At 33.3% G+C, this 26,563-nt stretch overlaps 3 protein-coding genes across 3 annotated transcripts; 2 read left to right on the plus strand and 1 right to left on the minus strand.

Moving 5' to 3' along the window:
* Positions 1 to 224: 224 nt before the first annotated feature.
* On the plus strand, positions 225 to 4,242 carry LOC133696228 (zinc finger protein 4-like). The gene is made up of 2 exons (XM_062118350.1): positions 225 to 613; positions 3,027 to 4,242. The coding sequence occupies exon 2, from the start codon at positions 3,105 to 3,107 to the stop codon at positions 3,846 to 3,848; it is 744 nt and encodes a 247-aa protein (XP_061974334.1). The 5' UTR covers positions 225 to 613; positions 3,027 to 3,104; the 3' UTR covers positions 3,849 to 4,242.
* Positions 4,243 to 11,910: 7,668 nt separating this feature from the next.
* Positions 11,911 to 17,457, plus strand: LOC133696937 (protein OBERON 3-like). Its single transcript, XM_062119235.1, has 2 exons — positions 11,911 to 14,253; positions 16,665 to 17,457. The coding sequence occupies exons 1-2, from the start codon at positions 12,285 to 12,287 to the stop codon at positions 17,252 to 17,254; spliced, it is 2,559 nt and encodes an 852-aa protein (XP_061975219.1). The 5' UTR covers positions 11,911 to 12,284; the 3' UTR covers positions 17,255 to 17,457.
* Positions 17,458 to 20,543: 3,086 nt separating this feature from the next.
* LOC133696468 (probable transmembrane ascorbate ferrireductase 3) lies at positions 20,544 to 22,500 on the minus strand. The gene is made up of 4 exons (XM_062118659.1): positions 22,275 to 22,500; positions 22,118 to 22,166; positions 21,580 to 21,779; positions 20,544 to 20,912 (listed from the first exon to the last, which is right to left on the minus strand). Exons 1-4 carry the CDS (start codon positions 22,431 to 22,433, stop codon positions 20,652 to 20,654), a joined length of 669 nt encoding a protein of 222 aa, XP_061974643.1. The 5' UTR covers positions 22,434 to 22,500; the 3' UTR covers positions 20,544 to 20,651.
* Positions 22,501 to 26,563: the final 4,063 nt, after the last annotated feature.

Raw genomic sequence — 26,563 nt, forward strand, 5'->3', positions numbered from 1 at the left:
TCTTTACAATAAAAGGGGAAAGAAGCAAGGGGGTAAAAAGACAACGTAAAGAATCTGATATCCAAGTGGAGACTGGAGTACTATTTCTCTTTTCTGTTTTTTTTTTTTTAAGAAAAAAAGTGGGGTGAGAACGAAATTTTAGGAATGAAATGAAATCACAGACACTTGATTCGAGTGTCTTTTTGTGGGGGCTGTCTTTGCTTTCTCTGTCGTTTTGTATGCTTTTCTCTCTCTCACACATCTTCTCTCTCTTTATTCATGCATTCATTGATATCAATGTACTGTGTAGCTGTTGTTGATTGAAAGACTTGGAAAGGGCCCAAAATTCAACATCAGAGTGCTTATTGCGTTATCTGCTTTTCTTTTAATTTCTTCTGTCTCTGACTTATCTGTCGTTGCACCATCCTCTCCATTTCTTCGACTTCTGCTTTCCCACAAGTGCTTGCATCGCTCTCTCTCTCTTTATTCTCTTTTTATCTACTTTCATCCCACTCCATAAGTGGTAAAAACTAAAAAAAAAACCACTTTGATTACTCACACGGACTCTCTCTCTCTTTTCCCAAAACAGTAGTACTATGTCCTTGAAGCTCACTCGAGAATTTCAAGATACCATGTAAGGAACTTCAACCGCCTCCCTAATTATCGCTGCATATTATTTCATTTTTGTACTTCCTTCTTTCGGTTTTTGATTATTTCTTATCTTTTATCGTTTCTTTCGTGTTACTCTAGTATCTTCTTTGTTTTTTGGGTATACTCTACATATGCTGATTCACCCTATCATTTAGTGTTTGTTTATGTTCTTCAAATGTACTGTTTTGTTAATGATTTTGGGATTTATTGATGGCCTGCAGCCGAGTTCAATTTTCTGCTTTTTTTTTTCTTAGAGTTGTTGATAATGAGGGCTTTTTGCATTTTTGCCTTTTCCTCTCCCTTGTTTTATAATTGATTTTGCACAGAATTGGAATGGTAATCTGAAATGCAATTTTTTCCCCAATAACTGAGGCAATTCCTGCTTCTTGCATGAGTGTAGAGCTTTCGTTCAGATTGAAACTGCATCAGACCATACAACTAAGAAATGTTTATCCTTCACTTTAGCCATTATTTTCGACCTCTTCCAAAGGAGAAGGGGTTGTACGCGCATTCTTAATTTCTTAAAATGCTTTTCCTAAATCTAGATTGTAGGATTACTTGGTTCTTAACTTAATTGGAATGCCCTTAAATGTAGCCTAGTCATTACATGTTTTGACATGGGGTGGTGTTGCAGTTCTATTTGTTTTAGGTATGGTATGTATTGATATAATGGAAGCCGGCCACTTTTATCTATTCACAAGTTGTGGATCAAGTTAAGAGCCATTTGACATGTCAATTGAAGTAATTTTCTTGAGATAAAAGTTTGAGGAACTACAGATGATCTGTAAAAAATGACGTAGTCTGGTTCTGGCAAGACATTAATTGAATGATGCCTCTGTTGTTTCGAAGAATTATATATGCATGATAGATAATGAAAATTCATGAATTTTGTGGGAGTTTTGGAGATCTGCAACTTTACCATGTGAGGTCAAGTCTGAATAGTTGTGAGATGCTCTGCAGTTCAGAGGTACATGGTTTTTACTTTCCATCATTTCAAAGGTGTGATGCTACATGGAAAAGTCAATTGGGGAAATGGTTTTTTTACCTTAATTGCTCCCGTTTGAGTGAAAAAATAATAATCTAAAAGCTCCAGCACAATGCTTTTTTATTGCAAAAACATTACAAAGTAGTCTAGCACAGACACATAAATACATGCATGTGAACTTTTATAACAGCGATATACATATCACAGACACTAGGAATTAGGAATAACTAACCAGTTCAAGTGTTTACGGGGAACAGGGAGCGTGCGTCTACTAGTCAATACAGTGATTTGGTTAATGATTCGTTGGAACTGTGTGATGAAAAAGATCCTCAAAATAACTGATGTGAAATCAAAGCTAAAGTTGAGGTGCTTTGTGTGGGTCAAGCTTATTGGGAGTGAAATCAATCAAGCAAGTTCACAAGTGGCCGATGGACTTCCTAGAAATGAGTTTAAGATGTTGTCTACATGGAAACAGCAACAAGGCCACAGAAATAGGAGACGATCCCTTCTTTCCATCAGATGCTGCTAACTAGTCGAGGAAATTTTCTTAGAAAATTGATGCACTCATTTAGAAAAGTTGAGGGAAGCTCGTATAGGATGATTCAATCACGTGTATTGTAGAGCTTGAGATATATTAGTGGGTGACCTGCATTCAAGGAGAACAAACCGTGGAATGAAGTCATTGATCTGAAAATCAGTTTGGCTGAAGTTATAAAAAGGACGGGTTTACGAGGAAAGGATATATATAGGCTAAATATCAACCCTGGACATGACAGAAAGAAAAAGGAATTCCTTAGATGGTTTGGCATGAGTCAGTTGAAACATATTTGAACACTTCAAACTATATTATTTACCTCCTGATTGAGATTTCATCAGCTCTCCCCAGCTGGAGAAAATTTGGCCTAAATTTTTGAAGTCATGAGATGTTGGTTTGAATGGTTCCAAAGTTATGTTCCTCTCCTGGAATGAGAGCTTTTGAGATGATGAGATCAGCCTTTTCTCTCTGAATAAATAAATAAAAAGAATAAAAATAAAAAGTTAGCCTTTCCTGTGGTATTATTCTATTCATTAAGAATGGAAAAGAGAAAAAAGATTTTGGTTGGTTGAATTGTTTGGATCACCTTAACTGGGGCACATTATGAACGATGTAATGATTGTTAATCTTTTTTAATTGTTCTGGAGTCCGGGGTGTGTTTAAGACATGCAGGGAACTTTGGACAGGATTAGAGTTGTCGTGCTGTGATGTGCTTTTAGACTATTTTGTTGTGCTTTCAAGCTAGCAAACAGGCACTATTCCTTAATTGCTTTAGTAGATATGGTATCGGGATAGAACGAAGCATATATATCTGTTCCAATGTTTACTCTTTAAATTCTTACTTCGAGGCAATTAATTGAATCATTGTAACTGCAGGTGAAGCATTATCCGGTTATCAGCAGTTTTTCTGTGGTAGTACATATTGGCCCAAGTACTTCACTATATCACCCAGTCATGATACCTCCAAAATCCAATTTGGATTTCGAAAATGATTCAGAAGTTAGTAGCCAAGTAGCATCCAACTTATATATGCATGCACCGTCCCCCGATCCATCAAAGGAAAGCACCACCCCTTCTTCCTCTCTCACAGATCTCATTAAGATTCAAGAGAATCCAGTGCCTGTTTCCCTTGATTTATCACTCCATTTCAACTCCAGTGAAATTGAGTTGAAGGGAACAGGTGAGACTAGCAGTGAAGTGGCTGCCCATGCTCCAAACACAACCATCCCAAGAGTTTTCTCTTGCAATTACTGCCGCAGAAAGTTCTACAGCTCACAGGCACTTGGTGGTCACCAAAATGCACATAAGAGAGAGCGAACAATGGCAAAGCGAGCAATGCGTATGGGAATACTTTCAGATAGATATACTAGCTTGGCTTCTCTTCCACTTCATGGTTCTGCGTTTCGGTCTCTTGGGATCAAAGCCCATGCTGCGATGCACCAAAGTCTCATACAATCTCAAACGCCTGCTAATACAAGAGGTGGAGCTAGGTTTGGGCAAGGCTATTATGGAATGCCGATGTTCATGGAAGAAGATGATGTGGGTTCATATTGGCCTGGGAGTTTTAGGCAGGTTGATGAGGATGTTGGTGGTAACTCGGGATTAGAGTTTGCTCAAAGTCCAAATATGAATTTTGAAGCAAGGGCACCACCATCAAGGACAGATTCATCAGCACCTGATCTTACCTTGAAGCTCTGAATTCCATTTACTTCTTTAAATCTTATTTTTCTATTAGACATGCTACTCATAACAGTCTTCACTTTGTACAGGGAGATATGCATCAGCAATGGCTATGAGCTTTCTAATTTTCATTAGAACTTTGCTCTCTATCTCTTTATTGTTATCAATTTTTTCTTATTGTTGTGTCTTATTTTTCTATCAAACAAGCTACTCATAACAGTCTTCACTTTGTACAGTGAGATATGCATGGCTATGAGCTTTCTAATTAGAACTTCGCTCACCATATCTTTCTTGTTGTCAATTTTTTCTTATTGTTGTAATTTTACAGCACTAACTATGTTGTTGGACTCCTTATATACGAGAAATATGGACGTTCAAATTAATGCAGAGTTCTTGTAATATATTTAAATCACAGGTGTTTTTTTCTTCATGGAATTACAGTGTCATCCTTCTTGTTCAATTTTTTCCCTGAATAAAGTTAAGTATGGTGAAGTCGAATTTTATTTTGGTTTCTTGGAACACTTCAACTAATTATGCTGGTTTATGTTCAAATGGAAGCAAAATCATGGGTGCAGGTCATGCATTCCCATTACCTTAAGGGTCAGTCAATCACTGGTTGATTGCCATCCAGGGAGTGGGATCTCCCTACTTGCATTGCCATTCTAAATGCTTTCAGTTTCCTTCGTGATGGTTATACCTGGCGTGTTGGTGATGGGCACTTTATGTCCACACTACTTGGCATGATCACTGGGTTGGGGATGCTGTCTCGAAGCTTATGGTGCCAAATATCAATTTTCTGGATTATCATTTTTTATGGTTACTGACACTACTTAAAGCTCTAGAACCTGGGACACGTTCCGACTTCATACTTCACTTCCTGGTGATCAGGATTTTATATCTGCTGTTCCTTTAGCTAATCCTCTGCACCTAATAGAATAGTAGAAAGCTGGGAGGAATTTCCTCAGGTTCCTACTCCGCGAAGTCTGGTTGCTAGTTGGTCATGAAGCTGCCTTGCCCACGTTCCATGGGCTCTAACTCAAAAGGTTATTAATTTGGAAACTTTGCCGCAAAATTCAGATTCTTTCCAACCAACGAGCTTCGTTATCATAGGGAGCTCACGCCTGATTTCTTGGTGGAAAAGGATTTGAATCTCCAGTCCATCCTGTTCCTGATTGGCAAGAATCTGTTCTGATTAGTTATCCGAGTGGAGTGCCTGATTTCTTTAATGGTACCTGGGATTCATGGCTGCTGATGAAGGTTTTTCAACCCTCTTATTATGTGTAGCTAGAGATTGTAGGAGCATTTATTGTACCTGTTGGCTGGTTTGGTATGCTCGCAACAAATAGGTGATCATCCAAGTCGTTTCTGGTTTGGTGAATTGTTTTCACTCCGGTTTGGTATTGAGAATGCACGGGAGTCGGACTCTGGGAAATAAGGCATCATGCTTTAAGGGAGCTAGAAAGCGCCTAGGGTAATCAATGTGTGAATTTTCTGGCGAAGCTTGGAGAAGCAAGTCCAGATCGATGATTCTCGTATTTAGGTGACTCCACCTGCTGGGTTAATGCCTCAGCTGCAGGGGGGGCTGCTTGTGTCCAGTTTTTTAAGCTATCAACGTCGTCGTTACTAATTGTTCTTTGGCCACAACAGTTAAATCTCAAGACTTGCGGCCTTGAAAAGAGGTAATTTAGAAAGTTTAAGCTTCTACTAATTAAGATTTATATAGCTTATCTATAAGAACTAGTCAAATACCGTGCGTGCTATGCTGCGTCCATGCAAAGTTAATTTTTAATGTAAAAAAATAATGAAGAAGAAGCTGTGAACACATTTTTTGTTATCATGAAAAATATAATTTATTATTGGAAAGTTTGTGCGTGTATTTAATAAAATAAATTAAAAACTATCTTATCTTGTAAAAAATTAAAAAATTACTAGTACCAACTAAAAACTAAAGCAAGAAGCTGAAAATTTAACATAAAAATATTTGATTGCCACAAGCTCTTAAATTTTATTTATTTAATTATTTCAAAAAAAATCATTTTCTAGTATAAATCTTTCTTCTCTTATTAATATATTTTTGGAACATTGTTTTTAGCTATATTGTTTACTGGGCAAAAACTAAAAATAATTAAAAAAAATCTAAAAAATTAACAATAAAAAATATTTTTTAAAGAAAAACCTCTTTCTCTTGTTTTTTTTCTTACATTTTTTTATTAGAACTATTATTTTTTAAATAACAACTTAGCGGGTTTCAACCTTCGATAATAAATAAAGAAAAAATAATGAAATGGTAGTTTACACTTACGAGTTAAAGAACTGAAATTAGTATCTATCATTCATCACACAAAATAAAGGTATTAAAAAAAATAATCCAGATAACGCAAGGTAGTTCAGATATCAATATTAATAAAAAAAAATATTAAAAAAATCAATAAATCAACTTTATAGACTATGGAGGACAACGAAATAGGCCGGCAAAGTGAACACAGCTTTTGAAATTCCTTTTCCGAGAAATGCTTTTGCAGTTTCTTTCATCTTGGTCAGAATAAAGGCCCCAATTTGGCAAGGCGAACATTGTTGCCATTGGCTGCAACCCATTCGGAGACCTGACTATCTCAGATGGAACGATTTTCATCTCCTTTGATCATCGAACCTCCTATCGATCAAACGCTTAGTTCAAAAATTAAACTGTATTGCTTGGATTAGTCACAGCCTGACGTTTTGGTGAGTGCCCGCAAGCATCTCTCCGTCTTGGGTAAAGGCAACAGCTGAAGGGGTTGTCCTAGGTTTTTCAGCATTTTCAATGACTTGAGGATTCTGTACACACAGATATGGAATGAATTAGAATAAAGAGAAGAGATGCCATTCAAATCTTCCCTTTCATACGGTCAACACATGAATTTGTGCCATCCCAAATCAAATACCAATAAAAAAAGCAAACAATGACCAAAACCTCAATAAGCTGCCTGAAAGATTTGGACAAACCAATCCAATTTTGTCTGAAATTAGAAGGTTCCCACGGCGGCTTCACATTGTTAGTCAACTGCGCGACAAATAAAAACCAAAACTCAGCCTTTTCACAACCCTAACCACAGCTCTCAAACAGCTTTTAACAACGCCATTTCTCCAGTCCTGTTGAGCAACAGGTTCATTATCAACATCTTTATTACCAACACAAAAAAAAATTGATCCTCCCCACAACGGCAACACATCCTCTCTCTATTTTCATCATAATCTATGGATTTTGCACATGAGATTCGATTTTGGTGTTCTTCACATGGGTCTTCAGACTTGCTATTTGCAGTTGGGAGCGTTTTTACGGGCAGTGTTTCCAGTTTCTACCGTGTTTTTTAAAATTTTATTTTTTAAATTTAAAATATATTTTTTATATTTTTAAATTAAAAATAAATTTAAAAAAATATTATTATAATATATTTAAAAAAAAATTAAAATCAAGTTTTTGACAATATCATACAAGCTATTAAAGCATCCCAAAGAAAATACTAAATCAAAATTAAAAAAAATTATTGGTTGAAATAACATTTTTTTCATTTTTTTATTTGATTTGTTATATATATATATATATATATATATATATATATATTATAAAATTATTCGGGTCACATAACATATATTATGAGTTTATCAAGGTGGATTCAAGTTATTTATTTATTTTTTTTAATTGATTTTATTTATTTTTATGATTTAATATTAGATTAATTAAGAATTATATAAATTGTTTTTAGATTCTTTGGTTAAATCAAGTTATTAAAATAATTATATATTAAATATATTAAAAAAAGTACTAAGTTTTTACTATTAAAACACACTTAAATAAAAAAAAACAATATTCACACTGTTAAAAAAATATATCATCAATTTGACTTATCGGAGATGTTCCTGGAGCTGGGGTTTTTTTTTTCGGAGAGCAATCATCCTTGCTTTATCTCTATGAGCAAAAAATGAATGTCTATCATTGACCCACGTCTCCTAGTGTGAAAGAAGAGAGAGAGAGAGAGAAAATCCATAGTGCACTGTATACGTGTATATGGCTCCACAGTAAAATAACTCACGGGGAGTGTTTCGAAAAATAAAAATTCATTTATTTTTTATAAGAATTCTTCCATCTACTCGATTCTTGGAGCCTCTGTGGTAATTTATTTACGTACGGCTTTTATTTTTTTAATTAAAAAAACTTGAAAATATATTAAAATAATATTTTTTATTTTTAACACAGCATATTAAAATAATAAAAAATACTAAAAATATAGTAATTTTTTTTTAATAATAAAAAACCTAAAGAAATTTATTCCAACCATTCCCAAACGGTGCCGTGGAAAACAATTCTTTAAACGTGTTTGCTTTTCTCTGCCAATCCGAACTCGCTGACCAAGTGTGCTCATCTTCACTCTAGGTGTTTCTACCAAGAAAATCTTTCTGTTTTTTTATTTTTTATTTTTTATTTTTTCAGTCGTCCCAGAAAGACGCGTTTGGTGTCAATTTTTTTTATATAGAATTTGTTATCATTTGATTAAACAAGACACGCTTACGGTTACAATGTTGTTGTCGAAGGAAACGGTGCTGAGTCACTCTGATTAAGGCATTGCTTATTTTTGTATTTAGATCCTTAGAAATGTGTTTGGTACATCAAACAAAAAATATTAAATTATTATATTTTTAGTATTTTATAATGATTTTAATATATTAATGTTAAAAAAACAAAAATTATAAAAAAAGATATTTTAATAAATTTTTAAATAAATAACATTTTAAAAAAATTAATCTACATTAAAATACCAAACACATATTAAAAAAAAAAAAAAACGTGACATTTCGCTCAGCCTTTCAATCCTCAGTTCAAATGCTCGCGGTAGATAAACCTGGAGTTACTGTCCTTCCACCTTTATCTATATTCATCGATATTCCACTTCTGCTCCTATAATAATTTAAAATTTTTCAATGTTACTCTTGTAATTTTTTAAAAGTTTAAATTTTACCCTTTACATATTTTATGCTTTCCCATTTGCTATCAAATCCCTAAAAATATTACAAGCCTTGTAGAAACATTTGTTCTTTTTTTCTTTCATTTGTTTGTCCAATAAGACTACACAGAATCTACCGAGTATAGAACTTTGAGGCCAAGCTTGCTCGTGTGCTTTAAAAAAATACAAGGAAAAAAAAACTCAGACACAAAATTCAAAACATGGCTATTTAATTGTTATGGGAAAAGTTGAGACTTTTTGAAAATTAAAATGGTGATATTGGAAATCTGAAACTATATATACAAAGCGAAACTCTAATGAAATTTTGTTTTTGTGTTTTAAAAATATTTTTTAAAAATTTTAAAATGTTTTTATTTTTTTAATTTTAAATTAATATTTTTTAATGTTTTCAGATCATTTTGATGTATTGATATCAAAAATTATTATTTTTTATTTTGATATATTTTTTTTAAAAATATACTTTAAAAAATAATTACTACCATACTTACAAACAGTGAAGAAATCCATAAAAACATCAACAACAAAATCCTATCAAATGATTACGATTAAGATGATGCTAGATCACTGGAAACAAGGATCTAAACCCATGAGATTCAAGATCTCAGTTTTATTATTTTTTTAAAAAAATTATGCATTTGTACTTCTTTCTCTTTCGTAGACTGAGTGTTGTGATTACTGTGTATATTAATATGTATTAGTCGCATGTTTGACAAGAAACAATGTTTGTAGTAAAAATAGAAATGCTATTGTTTTTTTCACTCTTTTATCTGGTTGGATAAAACTTAAGCGTTGAAATTAAGCGTTAATAATCCTCGAAACACCAACGTCATCGTGACCTCTCTAACCATTACTTTGGATTCCTCGAATCCACGTTCAAGTAGCTGGCCTGGCATGTGGCCCTAAGGTCCTAACCTCGGCTTGCCCAGCTTGACTCTCGTTTTCGAGTCCCCTGGCTCGGTACTGGCCCAAATTCAATCCTAACTCCAAACAATCCCATGCATGATCTCCTAATCTGCTAGTAAGATCTTGACCATAGAAATCTGTGGATCGAACTCTATCTTAAGTCCACCATACTAATTCTATTATAGCTTATAATGTGCTTCAAGGTTTCCCTGTAATCTTCGCCAGGTTAATTTTTGATGTAGTCATTATTACAACTCTTAATGTAATGGTACGGCGAGCGGTGCTGTTTCGTTGTCTCGGAAGTGTGAAAAAATTGCATCCCAAAAAAGAGGAAAGACTGCACCTTTCTAGGGTCGCAAATAAATGATTTGTGGTCAAAAAGGCACACCAAAGTTCCAAGCAAAAAAAAACGATATCGGAGCTTGTTTAATATTTTAGTGATAATTGTTTTTTAAAATATTTTTTATTTAAAAATATTTTTTTATTTTTAAAAAATTATTTTTGATATTAATATATTAAAAAAATCTAAAAATATTAAAAAATTAATTTAAAAAATATATATTTTTAAACACATAAAAATAATCATGCTATTAAAGTGCTGCTTTGAAGATTTACCGGCAGCAACTCAGATGACCGGTGAAATTAAATGAAAAGAGAGAGAGAGAGAGAGAAAGCAACGAAAAGGAGGCTTTGGGGGACAAGGGTCTCGAACAGCTAGATGACGCGTAAACCCCCACCTTTTCCGGTTCCGCCCCTGTCAATTACAGCTAAATTTTATTTCTGTCCCTATGATTCATCAATATTTCGTTTCTACTCCTATATAAATCTTTCCATTTTAGTTTCCATAGAATTCTATCTTTACCCCTATCTGTTATTCGACCTACTATTTTTTATTATTTTTTTGAGATATATGTTAATATTCATGGGGACTGGAAATAATTGGAGAAAAAATAAGAAAAGGTGAGCCTTTTAATAGTTGTCTAGCCATGAAGGTAGAACTGAACCAATGTTTTCATAAGCATTGGAAGTAGATATGTAACATTTTCAAGAAGCCACTGACAAAAATAACTCAAATTTTTAAGCTGGACGAGCTGTTCTTTTTTACTTGTGAATCCATGCACAACGAGTGCTACTAGCCTGTCTTATAATGAAATTTCAATAAATCACCGAGTTTCTTTACCAATAATAAATCAATGGTCTTTTTGGGTTGGATAATTAGTTGATGTCTAAGTAATTTTATCTATTTTTTCTAATCAAAATGGTTAATAGCTTGTAATTAGTGTTTAATAGGCCAATATGGTTTATGATTAATACCTACAAAAAATTCTAATTAATGAAATTAAGAATTCTTCTATGTTTAAATAAGTATTTGTTTTAAAAAAGAAAATATAATGATATTATAGAGAGAGAATACAATTATATTTTAAAAAGAGATGCTTTAAAATCTTTATTTTGAATATTTTATGGTGTATTTACAACTTATAAGTCTTGCTTTTTTTAGAGATGATGAACTGCAGTGTAATTTTATTTTTATAATATTTTGAATTGTACCGTAAACTGTATTTCATTCATTTTATTCAGCTAAAAGATAGTGATATGAATGATCATAAATAACTTTAATATAACTAATAATCTTGATGGAGTATAAACTTGTTTAATTAAGTCTATTTATTAAAAAATAATTCTTTTATAATTTTATATAAAAATTTATAAAATTAATAGTGTTAAACTCAATTAGTGAACATCAAATTCAACACACCTTCATTAAAACGTATTCGTGTTTGAAAAAATTATACTTATAAAAAATTTTTGTAGCAAGCAATTTTTTTTTTCAAAGACATACGTTCTACTCAGTAATAAACTTTTTTTAAAAAAAGTACTTCTTTTAGAGGAAGCACCCCTTTTTTTGACCTTTCTTTCTCACCAGATATACACATAAAGATAAAGAAACAATAATAATAATAATTAGTACATAAAATCAAAGGCTGGAACAGAGAGAGATTCCTTCCTTAAAAAAATTGATGTTCTGTATTAAGAAAATTCAACATTCACGGCAATGATACATACCGTCGGCCTAGAATAAAATATTCTATGTACCTTACATGGGATGTTACCGTTAATTAGGCCAAACTAGACTCACTACAGCCATGAAACAGGGGAGGTGAACGAATTTCTTTTCTGGGGAAGCTCTCTCTCTCTCTCTCTCTCTCTCTCTCTGTAGTCCCTCTATGGAGAGAGAGAGAGCTACATTTTGCGTGTTTCTGGGCTAAGAAGCAGCACTGCAGCAGTGAATAGGAAACACGATTTGAGTATTTATCAGCAACTCGAGTAGTCAATAGTGAATACTGTATAGCCGTTTTGTGTAAAATGCTTTGAAAGTTTCAGCCGTTAAAGAAAAAACACAAACAAAACAAAGACAAATCAGAAAGCTTGGTTGTGTGATGCTGCAATGTAAGACTTTTCAGTTATTTGTACTAAAAAAATAAAACCCACCCAACTTGAACTGAGGCAATAACCTTCTCACCCCCTAGATTCCCACATTTTTTCCATTATGCCCTTCCAGTCCACCATCAAAGCAAAGGTCTCTACTCCCTCGCCCCCCCTCTCTCCTACTCCTCCTACTCCTCCTATTCTCTCTCCTCCCGTTAAAAGTCTGACCTTTGAAAACAAAACAAAGGCCATGTTTGGAGAGAAAGATCGTGTCTCTAATGGCGAGGCTGAGTCCGAGAGGTCTCTAAACCAAGGGAACCCAGGAGAGAAGATGAGTGGTTTGTCTCAAAAGGGAATTGATTTTCTCAGAGAATCAAAGATGGGTTTTGATGGGGTTGGCTTAAAACCTCAAGAACTTACTCTCAGCTACCTCTGTGAAAACAACCACAATAATACGAAACTGGGTTTTTCACTCAAGGGAAAAGAAGTTGTCTTTTCAGATAATTCAAACCAAGATGAGAAATGGGTTGAGAGGGATTTCTTGAATCTGAGTGAAACCAAATCTAATTCTTCCTCCAAGCGACAAGTTCCCCGTGAAGAAGATGAAGAAGTTGAGGAGAATTCCTCAAGAGACAAGAAACCAAAGCTAGAGAGCACTTTAAATCTTTCTCTAGCTTTGCCTGATGTCTCTCTCTCTCTAACTGCACCCAATGCATTGCAAAATGTTGATCCTTTGATTGAGCGAAATCGACATGAGTTTTTGGGTGCGGCAGCAGCAGCAGCAACACTATCAAACAACAACACACAAACAACATGTTCTAATGATTTCACTGCCGCTTCACTTTCATATTCGTATTCACATCCGTTTTCACATAATCCTAGTTGTTCTATGACTCGCAATTCAACTGAGAATTACGAGTATTCTGTAGGGAGAGATGATCAAATTTGGTGTGGAGGGGAAGGGACTAATGGATCGGTTCATAGCCGGTTTAGGCCTATTGTAGACGGGATTGTTGCTCTGAACAATAACAGTCATGGTGGTGGTGGTTCTGTGATGCAAGGTAATCGTGCAACGAATAAGGATTCGTGCAATAATAGTCTCTATAAGACTACCAGTTCCGATAATCTTTCATTTTTTCCATCTGAATTGCCGGCTAGGCCTCGCTTAGATGCTTATTCAGGTGATTCTAGGAGAAGGGATTCGGAGAATTCGAGAGGTTTGGAGAGTGGAGATGCAGAAGGTAGAGCAAAAAAGCTTTCTAGACCGGGGAGAATTCTTCGTCAGATTGTTTCTGAGACTATTCCTGTTATGGCTCAGATCATTCAAGAGGTAGCAGAAGAAACATTGGAATCCACCAAGGAGTACTTGAAGAATCTTATCGCCATGCCTGAAAAGAGAGACGAGTTAGTTGGCCTTCAAAACTGGCTTGAAAGAAGGTCTGATCTTACCAAGGAGACTCTCTTAAAGTGCCAAAAGGACCAGTTGGAAATTTTAGTTGCGGTCAAAATGGGGCATGGAAGTTTTGTTTCTGGGAAAGTTCGGCTTCCTACAAACGAGTTGGTGGAAATTTTCTTGTTTTTGAGGTGTAGGAATGTGAATTGCAAGAGCATATTGCCTGTGGATGATTGTGACTGTAAGTTTTGCTCAGGGAATAAGGGATTTTGCAGCTCATGTATGTGCCCTGTCTGTATGAATTTTGACTGTGCTAGCAATACTTGCAGTTGGGTTGGCTGTGACGTTTGCTCTCATTGGTGTCATGCTGCATGTGGCATACAAAAGAATCTCATTAGACCTGGTCCTAGCTTGAAGGGTCCATCAGGGACTAGTGAGATGCAATTTCACTGCATTGGATGCAATCATGCTTCGGAGATGTTCGGTTTTGTCAAGGATGTGTTTGTGTGCTGTGCAAAGGATTGGGGACTAGAAACTCTGATAAAGGAGCTTGATTGTGTTGCGAAGATTTTCAAGGGAAGTCAGGATTTCAAAGGCAAGGAGTTGAATACCAAAGCTGAGGACTTGCTTTCCAAGCTTGAAAGAAAAATGATATCTTCTAAAGATGCCTGTATCGCCATTATTCAGTTCTTTACCTGTAAGTTTTCTAACTTTGAACTCCTGCTTTTTCTATGCAATTTATGCGCTATTTCTTCTCATTAGTTAAATCGTTAGATGCTTGAACTATCCAAGTGAATTTGTTGGTGAAAATCTGAATTCTTCTGTCACAAGGCTGTCGTTTGAAGCCTGATAGAATTTCTAGAAAAAAGAAGAAGATTTCTCTGTATGGACAGAGCTTTGTTGATTAAAGCTTGCATGTTCTTTTCTGGTCACTGATGTCTTCTTTTAAGCTGAAACCTTTATCCTTTTTCTCCAAATAAATTTCCTTACATAAATAAATTAATCTGTTGGAGCTCAAATAAATGCCTACAAGGGTTGATCTAAAGTTTATTGAAGGTGATGTGATAAGTTGTGCATAGGTCATTTTATATTTATCTGTGTGAATATTTCTGCTGGTTTCTTCACCCTAAACAATTCTTTTATAGTAACTATGTTGAGTGTTTGGCATGGCTTTTGATGGTTTTCTTCTAAGCTCTGAGCCTTTTGATGGTTTTCTTCTAAGCTCTGACTCTTAAAGACGGGACATGTCCAAACACCTGAGGCCAAGGGCATAGAAGTTAAGATCAAAAAAGACTCTAAAAGTGCAATTAAAACATATTGACTCTGAATAAGGAGTTAAAAGCTAGGGGTACAAAAAGGTTTTTCTATTTGTATATTTTTATGTTCAAGCTCAGATCAAGCCCAAGTCTAGCATGAGACATTATATCCGAGCTCAGGTCCAATAAATTTTAAAAAGGCTTTGTTTTGGTTTGAGATCCAATTGTTATGTAAAGAGAAGCCTAAGCACACAGATAACTATGTCACACATGAAACTTGGTCTATTCATTATTGCAAGCCAAGCTTGAGTGCCAATCTGAAAATTGTGCTGCTTTTTTTTTTTGGCTGCAACTGAACGAAGTTGTTTGGAGGTTTGATAAAATCTCTTTTAGGTTTATTTAATTTTATTATTGCTTATGTGCGAGCATAATTGGAGAGGGTTTTACTTAACAAGATGAATTCAAACATGTTTGATTTCATTTTTGAAGAGCTCAATAGATTCATGTTTAGGCTTGTGAACAGAGTCATTATTGGTGTAACATGTTCTTTAAGCCCTTTGATGGTGCTGTAAATTTTATAGTTTTATTTCTGATCAATTGTGGCTGTATAATGGACCTGAGGTATATATGATGGACTCTTGGGACTTGAGTTTGGTTATCTTGCATTAGAAAATCAATTTGAAGTGGTTGAGCTTGTTTGTAATCTTTTTTAAAGAATGGTGTCCAATTCATCAGTCTGTTTACTTGATTATTTTAGATTTTTGTAGAAGACAATTTTAGATAATGCAGATAGAAACAAAGATGGTAGATCTTTTTCGAAACCAATAGTGCAGACATGCCTGCCACCTGCACCACAGGTCATGACTAAAGGTTTCTGGAGAAGAATTTGATATTGGGGAAAATTTACAATGCTTTAGAGACACCGGGCTAAAGAGAGCTGAAGAACAACAATCGATCAGTATGTTAAGGATTGCATTAGTTTGCCTATTTGTGAGAGTATTCAGGCTGCAGTTGATAGACCACATAATCCTTCAAAATATCTTTGCATCCAATATATGTTGAAGGTTTTCGTGGTCCTTCCATACATATTACTATTAGCAAACAACTCTAGGGACAACATCAACTGCTCTTCCAACAGGTTTTTTTCCTTTATGAATTATCTAAATCTGTAATTTGTCTGAAACGTTTAGTTTGTAAAAACTTGATTTACAAAATGGCCTAGGTTATTTCTTTAATTTAGGATGCCTGGTTTCTTATATCTGGGTGATTACATGCAATAGTTACCATCTAAAAGCGGATCAGTTCAAACACAAGCTCTTATTTCTTGAGCTTTGCAGTTTCGAGCAACAAAGGTCTAGGTCATGTAGTATGTGTGCTTATCCTTTCAAAAGTATGCAGTGGTAGAGAATTTTGGTTACAAGTAACTTGCCTAATAATATGCCTTCTGATGTGGGATTGGTGGCCATGTGTACTGCCCTTTTTGATTGCTCTGAACCTCGATGGAGCAAAGTCAAATGTTCACGTGATGTCCCGCACCTCGCTTGTGCTGATGTTGTTTCTCATAACCAGGAAATGTCATATCCTTGACTGCTTGCACTGTACTGTAATATAAATGGGATTTTAGCATGTTTGTTCAATGTTTATTTCCTTATTGTATATGAAGGGGAAAAATCGAAGTAAAATCATTTTTAAAAAAAAAAAAGAGGAAAGAAAAGTCCCTTCTTTTACAGCATTAATCAACATTTGCTATCCCTAGATTGTGAACTTCAACTTCTTTAATTTTCATGGTTATTTATCTAGTTATTTCTTCAGAAATTCAAATTGTATAATGTATCTTCCTTGGGGATTTTAGATGCAGATAATATGTCAGATTTTCCTGCTTCTGGTGTTTCTGCGAAGGAATTGATGCCAACAGAAGCTAGCCTTAGAAAAGATGCAGTCCCCATGCTGTCAGCACCTTCTCTTCCTCCAAAATATACCATTGACAACATGGGCTCTTCAAGTGGAAGACGTGATTCACTACCAAATGATCTACACCGAAATAACATCAAAGCTGCCCTCCTTGATGACCTAAAAATTGGAAGTGAGTTTAAGTTTGGGAAGTTACAGAAGAATGATGGATTTGATAGCTTAGAAAGCATTGTGCGGATCAAAGAAGCAGAAGCAAGAATGTTCCAGAGCAAGGCAGATGAAGCACGGAGGGAGGCTGAAGGGTACAGGCAGATGATTCGGGCAAAGTCTGATAAGTTAGAAGAAGAATATGCAGAGAAGCTGGCAAAACTGAGTTTGCAAGAGACGGGAGAAAGACGAAGGAAGAAAATGGAAGAACTGAAGGCTTTGGAAAATACACATTGTGATTACTATAACATGAAGCTGAGAATGCAAGCAGAGATCGATGGTTTATTGGAGAGAATGGAAGCCACAAAGCAACAATGGGTGTAATCTATTCCTTTTTATTTATAATTTTGCTGACAGATGATGCTTAATAGTGTGCAATTGTCTTTGCCATTTTGGGCTTGGAATGTTTGTCCTCCAAATGCAGAATGCACGACTTTCCTTCCTAGCCGTGAAACTGGGGAGCTTGAAAGCTCATTGCTTTAATATAAAGAGAAGGAACAGAAACAGCGAGATTTTATCTTGCAGTATATTTCAGGTTGTTTGATACTGTTTGATATTCTTAGTGGCCGTCTAAAACTGGTAAATACATGGCAGGATCAGGCCTTAGAGGGCGACTGTTGTTTCTGCTTTTGACCCTGAACTCGATGGTATCCCTCCAATATAACTAATGAATACATGTCTTTGTCCATATCATTTAATTTACCAATATTTCGACTATTAAACTATAATTGTCAAATATATATATAAATATACTGGGAATATAGTTTTCAAAGATATTGTTAGCACTGGTTGATGCAGCTGTGAAGATTTGTACTCTACAATGTATATATTATACGATTCTGCAGATAATATATGAAACGTATGTTATGTGGCAAGACACGAATAGCACAATCGGATGATGCTGGGACCCTTAAACATGGATGCCCAGAAAGGGATTATGATGCCGGCACCATTAATAAAAACCGGTCACTGCGGATTGCACCTTAAATACATGAACCATTGATTCGCTGGGGTGTCGATTTTTACTTTTGACATTAAAGATTCCATCGGGCCCACTAGTGGTACCAGAACCATTAAGCCTTAATTAATTGCTCAATTGACACCGGATATAAATCAAAAGAAGTGCTTCAAAGTTGGGAATCAATGGTGCAAGTACAGCCAACCCGCTCTTGTTAATGCGGTGGGGATCGTGATCGTGCATACATGGTCATGTATAATTATTGTCTCATAAAAATAAAATAAATAAAAGTAATACTCGTTGTTCAGTGAGGTTAGGGAGAAAGTTTGTTCTCTGTATTATTATTATTATTATTATTCAAGAACCTTTAAATAAATTAATTAGTTTTAATGTGTAAGAATTAAGTGGAATGCCTCGCTTTCAAAAAACAGAAAAAAAGAAGATATGTCAGAGCCCCACTTTTATTTGTAGTTGAAGAGAACAAGTTAAAAGTTAAAACCCCATCTTGGGTATGGAAAAAATCTAGTGCTTGTATTTGATGTTATTAATAATATCCTCGTGTAAGGACACACCACTCAGCCCAACACTGACCGCAAATAGAATAGGCAAGAGTCTAGTGAAATTAATTATATATTTTAGAGTTGTTAAAAATTTACATGATTATTAATTTTATAATTTTAAAAATTAATCAAGGTATATAAACTAATTTGAATATTAATAATAATAAAAAATCCAGTGAAATTGACGAGACTTTTTCCAGCAAACCCGTCTGGGCAGTGCATGTAGCGAGCAAAAATATGGCCAAGCCACCAAAGACGTGACATGGCCTGTATGTGCCTCTTGCTGACATTTCTGCACCTGGGAGCACAAATGAGAAGAACCCCGGCATCCGATTTTGTGCTAACCAGTGATCAGAACACTAAAAAAATCGATGATGCCGTTAACTAAACCAGCCTATAACACGGTAACATTTGGGATTGTCCGAAAAAACAAACGGTTTTTCTTGTCCTAACAAGAAAGAAAGATTTGCCTGGAAACCAAGTAAGCAGAAGGTGATCAGGCCAAGGCAGGAATGTAAACCAGCCATGTCTTGATCACCCCCCTCATGCTTAAACGCTTTTATCTTGGTGTTTGTATAGTTTCTAAGAAATCTTACCCTTGTAGTTTCTAAAAAAATTCAATTTTCCCTTGACTAAATTTCTTCGTGTTTTTATCTTGTTGTTTGTATCTCACATTTTCCTCTCAGGTCCCCGTAAATGCTGACAACATTTCTTAAAAAAAAATTAGAAAGCTAAAGAAACTCTAAAAACCAAATTAAAAGGTAGGCTATTTAATGGTTAGGGGCAACATTGGAACGTTTTGAGGACAATAAGGATAACATTGAGAAATTTAAAAATAAAAGGATAGAAGTGGAAAAGCCGATGGAAGATGGTCCAGGTTCAAATGTTGTTGACTAATCCTGCAAAGTTTCCTGGCTCTATTCAATTCTTCGCTTTGTCAATGGAATTTGAATTTATTAGGTTAACGGTTATATATGTGATCAAACAAGGCATCGTGCTGTCGAGACTTGAAATATATACTGAGCAAAAGACGAATTCGAGATAAAAGTTGACCTCAACGGACGGGTTGGCCGGCCTAAGGTTACAGAGATGTGTGCGTTCATTTCATTTACTTTTTTAAAAATTTAAATTTAGAGTCAGGGTTTAAAAAAATTATTAAATTATTTTAAGTATACCATGTTAATGTGTGAATATATTTTTAAAATTATTCAACAAGATATTTAATTTTGAATATTGACATATAAATAACCTAGTCTGAAAATAACCTCACAATAAATAAAATAAATAAAGTTGCTTTAAAAAATGCCTCTATATGAAATTAATAAAATCGTTTAACTTGGAAATTTAATTTCAATGTACATTTTTTATTCTCTATTTTAACTGATAAAAAACATGTAATTAGTTAATGCACGTTATATTTGTTATACTTCAAATACTATAACCATAAATTTACTCAACACACACCATATAACGAGGTAATTTCCATAGTTATTTGAAGGAATTATAATTATAGTGCTTTTAAATTATAAACTATTAAATATTTTTATTTATTATATTATAATAATATATCTTATCACTCAGTTACGTGATTAATTATCTCGTAATTATGCTAGTTATTAGTATTAGTGTAGATCAATATGTTCTTACCTTAAAAAGAAATTATATATAAAAAAATGAGTATAATTTCAAATAAAAGTTCTTTGTGACCTCAGATCGAGAAGAGAAATAATATCATTTAAGAAATTATTTTTCAGTGCTTAAAAATTAATAAATATATCTACACTTATGACGTTATAAATACTATTTTATTATTCTGTAAACTTGAAAATAATGTCTTGAAGAAGGCCCGAATGATTGGTGGGCCAGTTGAAGAAGAAAAGGAAAATTAATAATTTGATGAAAGTTAGGAGCCCACGAAAAAGGCACAGCAAGCCCAACAAGGGATTTTTAGTTTATTATAACTTGTCTGGAACGAAAGGAACATGCAGCTACCAATAGACATGGCCACGTGGCCCGAGATTCCGAAATTATTAATAAGAAAATATCAGTGCACTATAAGCAACCCCATCACTTGCTTGCTTTGAACGAATCAAGATATAAAATTTTAATATATTCATACCCACACACCGAAAAAAAAGATCACAAACCAATCACAAATCAAAAAATAAACGGTGAAAGACCAGAGAGGCAGAGTACAGAAAAGTCACACATAACGGGCAAGAGCAACCGAGAGATCAACGAATATGCCAAAGAGAAGGACAAAGAGTCCAGTGAAGTTAATCAAACGAGCCTCCCTGTGATTCTTTAGATTGAGGAATGTAGATTTCTCCATCAACCCAGTTAGGGCTGCACATATCGCCATGTATAACAGTGCCCTTCCCCCACTAACGTGCCATGGAAGCATACTTGCCCTTGTACCTGGCGAAGCTTTTGGAAACATGAACGCAGAGAAGCCCAGAACCCACTGCATGGGCGACCCAAGTTCAATTATATAGCAGCAAGAGTCACAAATTTGCATAAAGATAGATTTATTTGGTAAACAAGCTCACACATAAAGTTAGGCAAAATCACCTTTCTTGTGTTTGTGACAGATAGAGGGTCATATCTCTTGTGTTTCTAACTTGGTTGGTACTTGACATCAAAATTACTGTCTTTAAATAAGCAGTTAAAAAAAGAGCTAAATTGCAGCGCTAAAAAGTATAAATGCTTGATTGAACGTTTATGAAAATCCACCCCTTCATTGACTCATCACAATATCCTAGCCATGAAATTACTTCAATGGTGTCTGGACGGTAATGATCCCAACGTCGAGGGCCTCGAGGCTACTGGGATTTTTAAGAAAAAGTTATGTTCAATCCCTATATTTCTTAAAATCGCAATATGATCCCTTTTTTTTATCAAACTAATTAACGTGTGCGAGTTATTGATGGAGGCTACTTCATCGACATGTTGTCAGCTTTGGTGTCAATTGACAAAGTTTGAAACACAGAGGGTGAAAATGACCAATTTCCACATACACAGGGGCAAATGGGATGGTTTTGCCTAAAATTTAATCAGTTCGAAGAAAGACAATGAAAGAATTCTTTCTCATCACTAGTTAAAGTTTATGGTTAAGTGAGTTGTTTACGCACCTGCAAGCAAAATAAGCAGAAGGTGACTAAGCCAATCCATGAATGCAAGCTATAAACATCCTCGGCATGGATCATATCATGATACTTGAAAACAGCACATATGCCAACAATACCAAGACATAAGGCGATCAGATGAAGTATCATGTGGATAGATTTCTTTACGATCCCTCGCGATAATACTGTTTTGTATGCCATCATAGCTGCTCACAACACCAACATATATTTATATAAGAAATTAATTAGGAGGCTGTAAAAAGTAATTAAATGGACTAGACAGGAGAAAATTACTATATATGTGTACGTACGTAAGAATCCCAACAAGGCTTGGATTTTTATATCAACAATATTATTATTTTTTTGAGATTAATTGTTAATGGGTGCTTGAGAGTTTTGGATTTAAAATTATGCTGTCCCAAAAATGCACTAATAATGAAATAAATAAAATAGCCAATATTCCAAAATCAAGTTGCAAATATTTGGAAGATTCTTACTTCTTGATGATTAGGAGTATTTTTGTGAAAAGTTAAAATATACATACCTTCACCAACAAGAAATATGAATCCACAGAACATAAAAAATGGATGAGCCTACAAACCAAAATTAATAAAGTCATTATATATAAAAAAAACACTAACAACAATTTAGTTATAATTATATGACAGTAACGAAACAAAGAGTGAGGAAATTTTATTTACATTGAAAACACGATCAGGATTGTCAGAATGATACTCGATACCCCCACGATAATGCAATAACCAAACCAGCATGAGAATGAAAGCCAAGATGCCAAACAAGTGTGCAACTACGGTTAGACGAGAGGCTGATTGCCTGTAAATAGCTCTGCCGGAATCCATCGTTGGATGGGAGGAAGGGTGTTGGGTGCCCAAATACGTGTAGTGTTGATGAGTGCGTTCTTATAAACTCTCTTAAAATATATAGTGGCATCCATGGTTCTTGGGATTGCTTGTCTAGTTGGGTTTGGTATAGTACTTAAGAAACTTTGTCACTTTTTTACACGAGAAGATGCTGCTTTGTCTCAAGGAAAGCATCATCAGTACAAAGAATGACAGCTCTAATTGTACCCGGGAAAAAAAAAAACTCGAAATAATTGATATGTCAATCTAGAGCATGATAAAATTGTTGCTCCTACATGATTAATCCCTCGATTGTTTTGATGAACCTATTTATTAACATTTATAGTACTGTTAGGTAAAAGTTCATCAGTTAGATTGTTTAATTAATTATTACAAAGAAATTAATATATATATATATATGATATTTGAAAGTGCTTTATTTTTTAAATATTTTTTATTTGAAAATGCAGTAAAATAATATTTTATTATTATTTTTTAAATTTTATTTTTAATACCAAAATAATTTAAAAAATATTTAAAAATTTAATTTAAAAAAATCAAAATTTAACCAAAAAAAAAAACACATAATGCCAAGCACCCCCTGATCGCCCCCACAGCTTTTAAAAGTACGAGATTTTCTAAATAAACGAATCACAAAAAGTGTAATTAAGGGCCCGTTCAAAAAAACAAAAGTGATGGGATGTATAGAAAAGATAGATCAAAATATATTTATAAAGAAGTTATTAGAAAAAATATATATATTATATATAACATGGATAGTTCAAAGAATCTAAGTATTCTTACCACCTCAATTCATTAAATTTTAAATTTATATTTAAAAGTTATTAATTTAAATCTTAAAAAATTTAAAATTACTGAAAATTTATATAATTATTAATTTTAAAATCTATGAAATTAGTTGAAGTGTGCACAATTTAATCCGAAAACATATGTTAATCTAAAACAAAAAAAAATCCAGCAACATGGTTTTAAAAAAATCGTTAATGCAGTTTCGTTAAGAAATCTTAGTTTTCTATATATGTTATAATCTATTTTGTAACATTAAATAATGTTTATCATCAAGAGTCACAGTTGACCCGATCATTATACATATCAAAAAAATATTGTTTTCTTGTTTTATTCTTTTTATCTATTTATTCATAATTGATAGTTTTATATAACTTTAGTATATTATTTAGTAATAAATTCTAAAATATTTTATGAATGATAAAATCATGACTGTCACGTAACATCCACGATGATCTGCTTTACCACGATTGAAACTCCAAATAAAAACCATGTTCTAGAAAAATAATAAAAGCTGGCTGTTTTACAATGATTACTGCTGGCTATTTTACAATGTACTGCTTCACTTGATGAAGTGGCGCATATGTACAATAAAAGCTGGCTATCGGAGTCATGACGACTGGTATAATTAATGTGCTAATCCTCCCACCTTAATTTTATTTAATTTAATTATGCAGAAAGATGATGAGAATCATGAAATGTTTATAAATGCATTCTACGTCATAGATTCCAGAGCCATTCGTGTTGCCTTTAGAGGATAACAGGGACGGTAATTGAGATATTTACATGATAGAATGATGCTAATTCTTGATCTAAAGCCTTGACTCAATGATATCTGGTGAGGAAAAACGTGTTAAATTTGAGTCCACCTAATTGATTTTTTGTACCTGATTGGATAATTTATTTTATATATAAACTTTATTTCTTCAATATTCTTTAATCAACGGTGATTAACTTTCTGTGTTTTTTAATAATTAGTTATTGATTAAACGAGTAAAGAAAATCAATATCTATAGTAAAGCTGATAAGCTATGGAGGTCAAGTCAATACAAGAAGAAACGTTTTGATGATCACGGATCATATTGTAAAACAAAAGATTTTTATTGATTAAAAAATAAAAAGTAATTAACACTATGATATATGAAACTGTGAAGCCCGGTCCTTTTTTCAAAGAAAAACTCGTTAATTAAAATACTAACCATCTAGGTTTTTCTCTGTAGTTGATTTACAGTGAAATGTGTACGGAAATACAGTAAAATTATTGTTTTACTCTTTATTTATAATTTTTTATTATTATTTTTATTTAATCACAGAGATATTTTTAGTTTTATACATATGAAAACAAAATTGTTAACACGTGATTGGCATGTATTATCTGTTTCCTTATATTTGAGCGGTGCATGTGGCTAACAATGGTGGTTGAAATTTAGCTTCCACCACATCATGTGGGCTTATGGTATGGGTTTATTAATTTATTTATTTTTGTATTTATTGTTTAAGCTATTAGTTTTTTTATAATGAATTTATCTTTTATTTACTTAAATAAAAAAGTTTAGTAAATATAATCTGGTAGATATCTTATTTTTATAGTTTCTTTCTTGATTATTGTTAACAATATTTTTTTTATTTACATAAATGATTATTTATGTATTTAGTTAGATGGCTGCATAGATTTTTCAAATTATATTTTTAATTTTTTATATAGAAAAACACATTGTAGTAGCTAATTTACCTAATATTTTTCTTTAAAAACAAATTATATAATGCACGCCAAATTAATGATTTTAATGGTTTTTTAGTTTTTTTCTTTACACTTTTTTTTTGGAAAAAATATTATTTTTTATTTTTTGTAATTTGTTTTTTAATTTTTCTTCTTTGCACTTTTTGTTCCTGGAAATTTATTCTACACATGCTAAGAAAATAGTGTCTTGTTGTAGCAATTGCAACATTATTTAATTGTTTGATTATATTAAAAATTAGTTCGAGATCTTATATATTTTTATTAATACATATGATATTTATTATATTTTATTATATATGATCATCGACTTTGTATTTCACTGTTATATTTTTTACTTGATGTAAAAAAACCATATTAATAACATTTACACATTCATTTTTTTTGTTGAAAAAAAAATATTTAACCTACAGCTAAACGAGTTGAATCGACATATTAATACTTTATTTTTTACTATATTGACACAAATAATTCTCATAAGCTTTTTCGTTTGTAGTTATATTTTTTAAAAAATAAATTTGAAAAGCTTACATGTTTATTTTTTATTTTTTTCACCAAAAAAAAAAAACTTATTCAACCTGTGGCAAATTACAGGTAACGTAACTAATCAATTACAATATATTTGGTCCCCGTGGAACTTCAAATGAAATAATTTCTCTATGACGATGCTTAAGACATAATGTTCGACCTTGATAACAACCAAGTGAAAACTGAAAACTCCACTCGGGAGTTCTGGCAAAGCATTGGAGGGGGTCTACGAGCTTTTTTGGCGGTTGAAAGTTTTTACGAGGAAAATTCAATTATTTCTTAGAATGTTCAAAATATATATATTTTTTTTTTTCTTTTCTTGGAAAACAAACAGATTTCATCATGCTTTGTCGGCCATCAATGCTAACAGTGGTTCGAATTACATGGCGTTTGTTTGTATGTAAAATATTTTTCCTTTTTTTTTAATAGTATTTAATAATTAATGATATAAAAAATATAATAGTTGTGGATTGATGATAACATGTTGTTGTTGATACTTGTGACGATCACAATAATAAAAACAATAACAGTAATGATAATATAGACTATGATGATGGGATAATGGCAAATTAATCATTAAAATAATTAAATAATATTATAAGTGTATTACTTTATATAAAATATTTTATCAAAATTTATAAATTGAAAATATTTTTAAATAAACTAAATACATCGTCATAAAATGTTTAACTAATTTTTTCATAAAATATTTCATGAGAAGCAGACAACAATATTTCATGCAAATCAAACACTCCTTAACAAACACATATGGGCACTTGACAATTCTCGGGGAGCCATGTTCCCCTTGGAAAATATTATATTATGCTATGTATATACTAAACGAACGGGGTGTCATTAGGCCTGAATGAAGGAATAGGCCCGAGGGGATGCCTTCAGGGTTGGAAATATATACGGGGGGCCGAAAAGAGAAAATCCATACTTCCATTTGCTCAAGCCCAGTTCTGAATATTTATAAAAAGTAAAAAAAATAATGGCAACTAGAATGCCGTGGCTAACTTGTGAGCCTATGATCAAAAATTATTTCTCTCAGATTTCA

The sequence above is a fragment of the Populus nigra genome, chromosome 6, assembly GCF_951802175.1.
Source record: "Populus nigra chromosome 6, ddPopNigr1.1, whole genome shotgun sequence".
Classification (NCBI taxonomy): domain Eukaryota; kingdom Viridiplantae; phylum Streptophyta; class Magnoliopsida; order Malpighiales; family Salicaceae; genus Populus; species Populus nigra.